The sequence below is a fragment of the Dendrobium catenatum genome, unplaced genomic scaffold, assembly GCF_001605985.2.
Source record: "Dendrobium catenatum unplaced genomic scaffold, ASM160598v2 fragScaff_scaffold_390, whole genome shotgun sequence".
Lineage (NCBI taxonomy): Eukaryota > Viridiplantae > Streptophyta > Magnoliopsida > Asparagales > Orchidaceae > Dendrobium > Dendrobium catenatum.
Window position 1 is genome coordinate 5399432 of NW_021318852.1, and position 11320 is coordinate 5410751.

The 11320-nt window shown below is 40.2% G+C and overlaps 1 protein-coding gene across 1 annotated transcript; it reads left to right on the forward strand.

Moving 5' to 3' along the window:
• The first annotated feature begins 419 nt into the window (after positions 1-419).
• LOC110097533 (amino acid permease 2) lies at positions 420-2853 on the forward strand. The gene is made up of 7 exons (XM_020823959.2): positions 420-620; positions 733-899; positions 992-1225; positions 1312-1405; positions 1480-1694; positions 1790-1929; positions 2000-2853. The coding sequence occupies exons 2-7, from the start codon at positions 815-817 to the stop codon at positions 2654-2656; spliced, it is 1425 nt and encodes a 474-aa protein (XP_020679618.1). The 5' UTR covers positions 420-620; positions 733-814; the 3' UTR covers positions 2657-2853.
• The last annotated feature ends 8467 nt before the right edge of the window (positions 2854-11320 follow it).

Genomic DNA, 11320 nt, shown 5'->3' on the forward strand with positions numbered 1-11320 from the left:
ATGAATATTGTTCGAATATATAAAGAAAACATGAGTGTGAAAAGAGGTGGAATCGAGTCCGGTAATTTTTTTTCTTGAGAAATGAGGGGCAATGCCCAAATACTTAAGTATGTTGAAGTCATGTCTATAAATTATTCGTTTTAATCAAGAAATTAATTATGAAGCAATATCTTGATCAAAATTTCATCAAAGAATTTATATTTTGATTTCATCAAAGAATTTATATTTCTTGAATTTATTTTGAGATAATTTTGCTATAAAACTTAATTGATTGCTCATCTTTAAATACATTTAAAACTTTAAAAATTCTAATAAAAAATTGATATGAGTTCTACTATTAGGTCATTGGTAATGGGCCCCTTCAATTGCAGAGGCCGAGTAAGGTCTATAAAAAACCTTCACCGTATAAGAAAGAAGCAGCTTCACTGTAAAATTTCTACTGGGTCACACACGCTCTCTCTTCCTTTGTCTCTTCTGTCTCTCTTCCTTCCTTGTTTCTTCTCCTTTCAGCCTCTGCCTCCACGTTTAGGTGCATAAGTGGAGGTACGCAGATAGGAATTGAAGGAGATGGTGGCAAAGTTATCATTGACCGCCCAATTGGGACCATCAGAATATGAACGGTAGCCTACCTCCCTCCACCTCACACCAAGATCTATCACGTTTCTGATTTCCATTTATATAAATATCATACGCAAAACTGTCATTTTTCATCCATCCAATCTTAATGTATAGAGAAGAGGAGCTCTTTCTTGGAACTCTCTGTGTGTGTTCTTAGTATCACTCTACTCCGCTTCTCTCTCCTGTTTTTGCTCCCATGGAGATCTCCATAGAACCATCCCAACAGCAGAGACAAGAGGGCATGAAAGGCTTCGATGACGATGGCCGAGTCAGTAGAACTGGTAAAAACATCTTTTTTTTTTGTTTAAGATTCTTCTCTTCGCCATGAAAATAAAAGAAGCACAAAATAATAAAACTTGAATCTTTTTTGCAGGGACTGTGTGGACTGCAAGTTCTCATATCATCACCGCTGTCATCGGCTCCGGCGTGCTATCGCTGGCTTGGGCTGTCGCACAGCTGGGTTGGATCGCCGGTCCAATTGTAATGATTATCTTCTCCTTCGTCACCTTCTACACTTCTTCTCTCCTTGCGGACTGTTACAGAACCGGCGATCCCATCACCGGCAAGCGTAATTACACTTACAGCGCCGCCGTCCATTCCTATCTCGGTTCGTTCCCTCTTAAGTCTTAACTAACCTTTAATAATTCAAAAGCTCTCAGCTTTGATCTGATTACCCTTATAATTATTTCTCAGGCGGAATGAAAGTGAAACTCTGCGGGCTTATTCAGTATCTGAATCTCTTTGGAGTAGCCATTGGATACACAATTGCTGCCTCCATTAGTATGATGTGAGTGGCCGCTCTTCAAATTGTCAAAATCACCTTTTTACCATACAAGCTAATTTTTAAGTATCCTTAAACAGGGCAATTCGGAGATCAAATTGCTTCCATGAGAAAGGGCACAGAAGCCCATGCCATATCTCAAGCAATCCCTACATGATCATCTTCGGCGTCACACAAATTGTCTTTTCTCAAATCCCTGATTTTGATCAAATTTGGTGGCTCTCAATTGTAGCTGCAGTTATGTCCTTCACCTATTCTTCCATTGGCCTGGCCCTCGGCATTGCTCATGTTGTTGGTAAGCAGCTCAAACTTATTAAATCAATTTCCGTTCAAGTTCTGCAATGAAAAAGTTATTAAAAAAAACAACTTTTTTTCTCTTGTTTTGAACAGCAAACGGTGGATTCAAAGGGAGTCTTACTGGAATCAGCATAGGCTCTGTAACCCAGACTGAGAAGGTCTGGCACAGCCTCCAAGCTTTCGGGGACATTGCCTTCGCTTACTCATACTCCATGATCCTCATCGAAATCCAAGTACTCATCTGAACAAAAACCAAAACGGCGGCTTTTTCTTTTTACTTAAATATAACATGCTTGATTCCAGGACACAATCAAAGCGCCGCCGCCGTCGGAAGCGAAAGTGATGAAAAAGGCCACATTTTTAAGCGTGGCAGTGACTACCTTCTTCTACATGGTTTGCGGCTGTATGGGCTACGCCGCCTTCGGCGACTCTGCGCCTGGTAATCTTCTAACCGGCTTCGGCTTCTACAACCCATTCTGGCTTCTCGACATAGCCAACGCCGCCATTGTCATTCACCTCGTCGGAGCTTACCAAGTCTTTTGTCAGCCGCTCTTCGCCTTCATTGAGAAATGGGCGAATCGAACATGGCCGGACTCCAAGTTTATCTCTAAAGAGATCAGAATCCGGTTGAGTTCTACGAAGTCCTATAAGCTTAACCTTTTCCGGCTAGTGTGGCGCTCTGCTTTCGTTGTGCTGACCACAGTGATATCTATGCTTCTTCCTTTCTTCAACGACGTTGTTGGTCTTCTCGGTGCGCTTGGATTTTGGCCGCTAACTGTTTATTTCCCTGTAGAAATGTATATAGTTCATAAGAAGGTGCCTAAATGGAGCGTCAGATGGGTTTGTTTACAAATGCTGAGCTTCGCTTGTCTTGTCATTTCTGTCGCCGCCGCTGTTGGATCCATCGCCGGCGTAGTCTCCGACCTTAAGGTTTACAAGCCATTCAAATCGGGCTCTTGAAAAAAAAAGATTCCCTGTTTTGGTCGGTTTTGTATTTTTTAATTTCTAGCTTGGCATCGTTGGAACTTGAAAGATAAGGAAAAGATTTTGAATTTTGTACTAAAGAAAGCCCTTATTAGCTGGAGACTTCGTGGAAGAATCTAAACTAAAGATGGGGCCTTTAAACTGATTACAAGAGAAAATTTTCTTCTTTTTTTTTTTATAATTGATGGGAAAGGGGCAGAGAAATTGGGGATGAAAGATGGCCCTGCTTCGTCCACTTGTTAAAAAAATTTGGATAGAGGATGGCGCAGATAATCATCAGGAATTTAAAATTCTAATGATACATTTCAATAATGAGCCCGTGTTTCCTGGAGGAATTTTCAATATCAGAAAACACGAGTATTTAAATTAAAATTTTGAATTCTAGATCATTTAACTTTTATTTTTAATAGGCCTATAATCGAGATAATGTGAATTTTAAGTCACTCTGCAATCATGATTTGCCTCTGCTATATAATCACCTCTCTCCTGGTGACAAAATGGGATTGTTAAGTATTTGTTACTTCTTTTACTATGTATTTGTAGATACACAGTGTATATACTCAATTGTAAGTATTTATTGAATATTTGATGAGTTTTTATTGAGTATTTATTGCATTTTACCGATTTACTTTGTATTTGTTGTTTATTTACTGGGTATTTTAAAATATGTAGTAAATAAGCAACAAATACTTAGCAATCCGAACGATTCTCTACATTAGGAGTCCGTACATAATAACCGCAGGAACAATTACCCGTGTGCTAGTTCCACACATGATAATGTGCTCCCCAAGCGTAGGCCTATGACTCTAAACTTCATCAGGATCCAAATGATCGCATAAATTTGTCAATGGATGATATTGTGACAAGTCGAAGCACCCTCTGACATAGATGATAGATGGTCGAATGGGAATCATTAAATAAAGATGAAGAGAGTTGGATGATGATTGCACAACACCTGACTTAAGATGAGCTTCTTCCATCTTGCTAAATTGTGATGGAAGACCTTTAAAAATTAAGAAAATTTTATACAATTATGTATAATTGAAAGATTTTGTCATTAAATTTCCTTATAATCATATATATTATAGAAATTATTCTCTCTTTCTCTAAAATAAAATGATTTTGTCATAAAAAGAAAGAATAAGATCAAAGAAAAGGATAAAAGTGTGAGAAAATTGAATCAACTCACAATAATCTCCACCTTAGACCAATTTTACAATGTTTAATAGAATTTTCCCATTGGTTGCCTCCTCTCCTCCACCTGCTTTTGTCTACCAAGCAAGAAGGATTGTTTGAACCTTCTTATTGCCTCCTCCTTGGTTATACACAACTAGGGTTTAGATACTTCCGCTCTTACAACTAATAGCCGGACCAAATGAACCTATTGCGCCTCCCGATCTGTGACCTCTTGTCTAGCCCGCATGTTCGGTGACTCCGCCTCCCGATCATGACACTAGGCCTCTTTGCGCTCAATCAAGAATTTTGGCACCCGTGCGACCTGTATCACCACACTCATGAGAAGTCTACCAACTACACCCTTGGCCCGAACTCCCACACTCGACTGCCCATAGGAACTCTTGTACGGATCCACTTGCAGCTCGTGTGCGCACCTACGCATGACATAGACGGTCTTGTGCTTAACCTGAGGTTCCACCTACTTCTGATTGCAACCAAGAAGCCTGTAGACCAGCTCACCAGCTCTGCTCGTGCCCTGCACAACACTTGTTATACATATGTCTGTCTTTCTACTTGCCCAAGCTTGAACCCAACTACCTATGCCTTGTGCACGCTATCCGATCTCGTACCCGACTCACTTCCACGGGCATCTGCCTGCACACATTATCCTAAACGTCTGTTGCGAACCTGCATCCCTCCTGACTGCCATGATGCCTATTATAACCCAGGCTCGATCAGATCTCGTGCTTCCATTCAAGGCGTGCATGCTTTTCTCCTCCACGAGACCCAAGCCCACACGCTTGCACCTACATGATCCCTTGCTCCTACGCGAATGTGTCCGTCGTCCAAGCGCAATTGTGTGACCCAAACTCCCGTCACTACGCCCGCGGACACCATGTCATGCCTCCTTCCTCTCATGCCAGCGGCATCAACCACCCGTGCATATTCCCTCACATGCTCCGAGCTCTGTACAATCTTTCATGACATTTTCTTGATTGAAAAAACCTCCTCCACCTCTAGATTGCCTCCACAAGGCTCTAAAACCACTTGTTATATTCTTGGAGGAATAAGAGATTTTTTTGGATGAGAGACAGATAAGGAAGGGAGAGAGAGAATATATACTAGAGGAAAAATAACTGTATATTATTTCATTTTCCCCACTTTTTAAGAGAATCCAAACCTCTGCTTATTACACTAGAAACAGGTAAGATGAACTTAAGAAACAATATAACATAAAACTAAACCAAATCACAACAAAAAAAATACAAGATTTGAAATGGTTGATTGATACAAACACATGAATTAAGTTGAAGGGTATACACATGATGATCGATCTATCTTCTGATGTGACTTAGGATATCTCCTGTAAGTATCCATTTTGAGTGGTAGGTACTCCAGGGCGAGTGTCTTGAACAAGTCTTTAAATGAGAGTACCTTGAGCAAGCCTTATAAGATCGATGAGTATCTTTTTAGAGGTTAAAGTATTTGTACTTTAGAGTTATCTATACTGACATGTATGGACATACAATAAAAAGATAACTCAAATTATAATCCAAAACTTTTTATTTTTTTATCATGACATTTATATATTTTGTGCATCAACTTTATTAATTTTTTACTTTCACTAAATATCTCTAGAGCCAAATCTTACTGGCATAAATATAAGAAACCCTTCCCAAAGAATCACAATTTGCTGGACACTGCAAGACATTTGCTATGGCGAGCTTCAGCTCTTATTTCTGGATTTTACAATGCTTAAAATGCTGGCACCAATTTCAAATAAAAAAAAATTATAAAAAGCACAGAGAATTGTTCCTAATGATCGATAGAATACATGTATTTATTGATATCATCAATCTTCGAAAATCTTCGAGGAATAATTTTGTTGAATATCCAGTGCTTAAGCTACCATGTGGCAGATAAAACTAACAGCCTGTATTTTCAATAGCAGGCTCTACAACAGAAAATAAATAACATCTTCATTGATCAAATCAAACGAATATATTACCACAGACTTCCATATTCCTTCGACTGCATCGTTATACTCTTAATAGATTCGCTACTGTACAGACCAAAGAGTTGGAAGAAGCTGACTAATTAATATAATTTGAAACGGTTGAAGTTGACTGTGCAATTAATTATAAGTTATTATGAAAATAATAAAGTGAAAACTGCTCTTAACTTTACCATCATGCATATCTAATATATCTGATTGTGAAAACTACTACAACAACAACAACAACATCAAGCCTTTATTGTGGAACTTGATTATTCAATGAATCAAGATTGCAGCCATGTAAAGAAACGAAACAGAGATAAACCACTGGATAAAAGAGATAAAGAGAAAATCTTATTCATCATTTAATAGATGGGTACAGGAGGCATATATATAGCCGACCTATTCTAGTAAGCAAAACCAGTTACATAAAGGGCAATACAGGTACATCAAAATAAGATATAAGTAACAGCTCTAATACCCCCCCTCAAACTGAGGGTACTTGAGAGACAGTCAGTTTGCTACGGAGAAATTGAAAGAGAGGGGTGGATAGAGATTTGGTGAAGATATCCGCCGTCTGATCGATGGTACTGATTGGTAAAATACTGATATGTTGTTGTTGAATATGATCCCGAAGGAAGCGATGATCTATCTCAATGTGTTTCGTTCTGGCGTGAAACACAGGATTATTAGCAAGTGCGATTGCGGATGTATTATCACAAAAAATTTCGGTAGGTTTGTCTTGAAGGATGCCGAAATCAAGAAGTAACCGCCCGAGCCAAATAATGTCTGCCGTGAGAGCTGCCAATGAGCGATACTCAGATTCAGTTGATGACCGAGCTACAGTAGTCTGCTTCTTGACTGTCCATGAAATAAGAGATTTGCCGAGAAAAGAACAATAACCGGAGGTGGATTTCCGAGAAATTGGATCACCCGCCCAATCGGCGTCTGAAAAAGAAGTGAGAGAAAAATCAGATTTAGATATAGGAATACCATAATCAATCGTACCTTTTATATAACGCAGCAGCCTTTTTAGAAGGAAGGCATGTTCAGGTAGCGGTTGATGCATGTGTTGAGATATGAGATTGACACTATATGCAATGTCGAGCCTGGTAAGACAAAGATACTGTAATGAACCAGTTAATCGGCGGTACATGGATGGCTCGGTTAGGAAAGGATCGGGCGGAAATTCCTTAGGCATTTTTGTGCAGGTGGGGTTAGATACGGGATTACAGCGCGTGAGTTGAGCAATTTGTAAGATCGACTGAGCATAAGGAGCTTGAGAAATGAAGTACACATCATTATGTTTGGTTATTTGTAAACCAAGAAAAGATGTTGCTTTGCTTAACGGCTTCATAGCAAACCGATCGTTTAAAAGTTTGATAACGTTATTTATTTCACCTGCATTGTTACCCGTAATTAAAATATCATCAACATAAACGAGTAAATATACAGTAATTTTATCTTTATGAAGCATGAGTAGAGAAGGATCGGATTTACTATGGGTGAAACCAATAGAGACGAGAAACGATGTGAAAGTGTTATACCAGAGTCGCGGAGCTTGTTTGAGACCGTAGATAGCTTTGTTGAGAAGACATACGTAATCGGGGTTAGTTGTGTCCTCGAAGCCTTGTGGTTGGCTCATGTACACTGTCTCCGATAGGGAGCCATGAAGGAAAGCATTTGATACGTCCATTTGTTTCACTGGCCAGTTGTTCTGAAGTGCAATAGCCAATAGAATCCGAATGGTGGGTAATTTGGCAACCGGACTAAACGTTTCGGTATAATCTAGTCCGAACTCTTGATGATTTCCGAGCGCCACCAGCCTAGCCTTATGTTTATCCAGTGAGCCATCCGCGTGAAATTTGGTGCGGTAGGTCCATTTGCATCCTAAGATAGACGAATTAGACGGTCGAGGAACTAGACTCCATGTACCTTGAATTTGGAGTGCAAGAAACTCATCGGCCATTGCTTTTCGCCATTCGGCATGTTTGCTGGCTTCGGTGTAGGAGGATGGGGTAATCGGGATAGAATTGCTGCTGCTATCATGTAAGAGATTTAGTCGGGTGACGGGTTTGAGCGATCCCGTCTTGGATCTTGTAATCATTTGATGGTTTGTGGACTTAATATGGGAAGGTGCAGAGACACTGAGTTGCCTGGATGAAACATCCTCTGTTGATGTAGGCATTGGAAGAGTAGTTTGCATTGGTGTGGGTTGAAGCCGAAGCCCTTCAGGATGAGTGATGTTTGATGCATTTTGTTTCTGGACAACTGATGTTGGAGTAAGAAACTGGAAAGGTAATGTATCACTTGGTTCCTGAATAGAACCTTGCTGCGTTGCAAGAAAAGGAAAAGAATTTTCATCAAAAATAACGTGTCTAGACAATAATATTTTATTATTAGATATATCTAAACACTTATATCCTTTGTATTTCTCCGAATAACCCAAGAAGACACACAATTTAGACTTCGGTTGAAACTTATTCCGAAGCTGTGAAGGAGTAAGCGGAAAGCAAGCGCATCCGAAGGTTCGTAAATGATCGTAAGATGGCTTTTGTTGAAACAGAAGTTCATACGGCGACTTGTTATCAGTGTTGGGAGAGGGCATGCGGTTTACCAAGTAGTTGGCCGTTAAAATAGCATCTGGCCAGTAGGAATTTGAGATGGACGCCGTGTAGAGAAGAGCCCGGGTAGTTTCTAAGAGATGCCTGTGTTTGCGTTCGGCTACCCCGTTTTGTTCAGGTGTGTATGGACAGGAGATTTGATGAGATCTACCGGCCTGCTGAAGAAGAATCGTGAAAGCAGTATTTAAATATTCGCCGCCACCATCTGTGCGGAGACTTTTAATTTTACAAGAAAAAGAGTTTTCAACAAAAATTTTAAAAGATTTAAAAACGGTTGTAACTTCAGATTTATGCTTTAAGGGAAATAGCCAAGTAAACCGAGTATAATCATCAGTAAACAATACGTAGTAAAGAAAACCGGAATTAGAAACGATGGGGGCAGGACCCCAAACATCAGAGTGCAGTAATTCGAGAGGAAAAGTAGATCTATGTTGAGATGAATCAAATGGCAGTTTATGTGTTTTTGCCTTATTACAAGTATGACAATTTTGAGAAAGAACTTTAATATTGAGATGGGGATTAGCAGCAGAAATGCTGTGAAGAGTCCGTTGGCTGGGATGTCCCGTCCTCTTGTGCCAAAGATCACTGATACATTTGGTTGAATGCAAAGCATGATGCGTGAGTGCAGTAGGAGTCCTGATCGGGTACAGCCCTTCACGACAAGGTCCTTGAAGGATTGTTCTGTGCGTCATCAGATCCTTAAACAAGAAGCCGGAAGGGTTAAAGATAATAGCAATATTATTGTCTTTTGTAAGTTGAGATATTGAAAGTAAATTGTAATGAAATGCGGGAGAATGAAAAATTTGAGATAAGACGAGCTTACGGGAGGGAGTCGGTAGCAAACCTCTGCCGGAGTTTGCGATGCTTACCGAACTCCCATCGCCAATAGTAATGCCTTCATTGCCGGTGTAAGGATTGGAAATAGACAGATTAGTCAGAGATTTTGTCAGGTGAGAAGAGGCACCCGAATCAAGATACCAATCCGTGTAATCTGAGGCATGATCGGCGAGCAAAGCTTTGTTTGAGGATTGTTGCTTAGGAACAAACTGAGCGTTCATCCGGTGCCAGCAGTCGGTGGCGGTGTGTCCCCTTTTCAAGCAGATTTGACAAGTAGGGAGTTGTGTAGAAGAGTCTTTTGTAGTGTTGGCATTGTTGTAGGATCTGCCGCGGGTTCTTTTTCCACGACCGCGACTGGAGAACAAAACTGTGTTGGACGTGTCCAGAACGGCAGGATTGGCAAGTTCAGCGGCTATATGGATTTCTTCCGTGATGAGAAAAGAATATAGCTGATCGAGATTAAGCGGCTGCGTCATTGTCCGAATGGAAGTCTTGAACGGATTGTAGGTGGGAGGTAACCCACGGAGTATATAAAGAATAACATCTTCTTCTTCAATGTGACCGCCTGCAGCAGAGATTTGATCGACAAGCATGCATTTTTACCTCATTAAGGTATTGAACCATAGTCGAATTTTTGAGCGACACATTGTGCAGTGCATTCTTTAATTGGATAACTCTGGATCGGTTTGTAGATTGAAACCGAGTTTGAAGAGTTGTCCATATGGCCGATGTGGTGTCAAGATTGAGGACATAAGGTAAAATAGAGGAAGAAATAGTGGAGCAAAGGGAAGCAGCAAGATTTTGGTCATTCAAGACCCATTGAGCGTAAGATGGATCGGGGACGGTAGTACCGTCGGCATTATGAATCAATTTATTTGGAACAGGAGATGAAGGATCAAGAAGAGACTCCAGGCCATTTGCTCTGCAAATTTTCAAGATCTGCGAGCTCCAAAGAGGATAGTTGTCCGGGGAAAGAGGATTCTGCACGGTGTTCTTGAGATTAGATAGAACAAATTTGAGGGAAGAAGAAAGAACCGGAACGGTGGAAGAAGAACTGTCGGAGCGTTCAGCAAGCGTAGAGGAAGGAGATGACGCCATTGATCCCAGAGATCTTTAAGATCCGTCTGATACCATGTGGAAATTGATTATTCAATGAATCAAGATTGCAGCCATGTAAAGAAACGAAACAGAGATAAACCACTGGATAAAAGAGATAAAGAGAAAATCTTATTCATCATTTAATAGATGGGTACAGGAGGCATATATATAGCCGACCTATTCTAGTAAGCAAAACCAGTTACATAAAGGGCAATACAGGTACATCAAAATAAGATATAAGTAACAGCTCTAATATTTATCCCACTACGTGGGGTCGGCTACATGAATCCTTTTTCTCCATTGTGTCCTATTAAAAGTCAAATTCTCGTTTAAATCTAATAAAGAAAGGTCATTCCTAATATTTTCTAACCAAGACTTTTTAGGTCTACCCTTACCTTTCTTAACATAAGTCAAATCTAATACCTCTACTCTCCTAATCGGGTCATCGCAAGGCCGCCGTTTTATGTGACCAAACCATCTAAGGCGACTTTCTCTAATCTTATCTTCTACTGGAGCTACTCCAACCTTTTCACGTATATGCTCATTTTGTATCCTATCTCTAAGGGTAAAGCCACTCATCCACCTGAGCATCCTCATCTCTGCCACACTTAACTTAGTATTATGCTTCTCTTTTAAAGGCCAACATTCGGCACCATAAAGCATTGCAAGCCTCACTACCATCTTATAGAATTTTCCCTTAAGTTTGAGGGGTACATTTCGATCACATAACAAGCCCGATGCATTCCGCCACTTCAACCATCCAACTTGAATTCTACTGATAATATCCCATTTATTTCACCATCACTCTGAACAATAGATCCAAGATACCTAAAACGTGTACTCTTAGTAATGACTTGATCGCCCAAAGTCACAAACCCCTCACTAGGCCTATTACTACTAAAATTACAC

Excerpts from the sequence above, each read along its gene's own strand:
- LOC110097533 (XM_020823959.2), top strand. The coding sequence starts at position 815 with ATGGAGATCTCCATAGAACCATCCCAACAGCAGAGACAAGAGGGCATG. Across the intron at positions 1,406-1,479 it reads GCTGCCTCCATTAGTATGAT|GGCAATTCGGAGATCAAATT; the intron begins GTGAGTGGCCGC and ends ATCCTTAAACAG. Across the intron at positions 1,695-1,789 it reads CGGCATTGCTCATGTTGTTG|CAAACGGTGGATTCAAAGGG; the intron begins GTAAGCAGCTCA and ends TGTTTTGAACAG.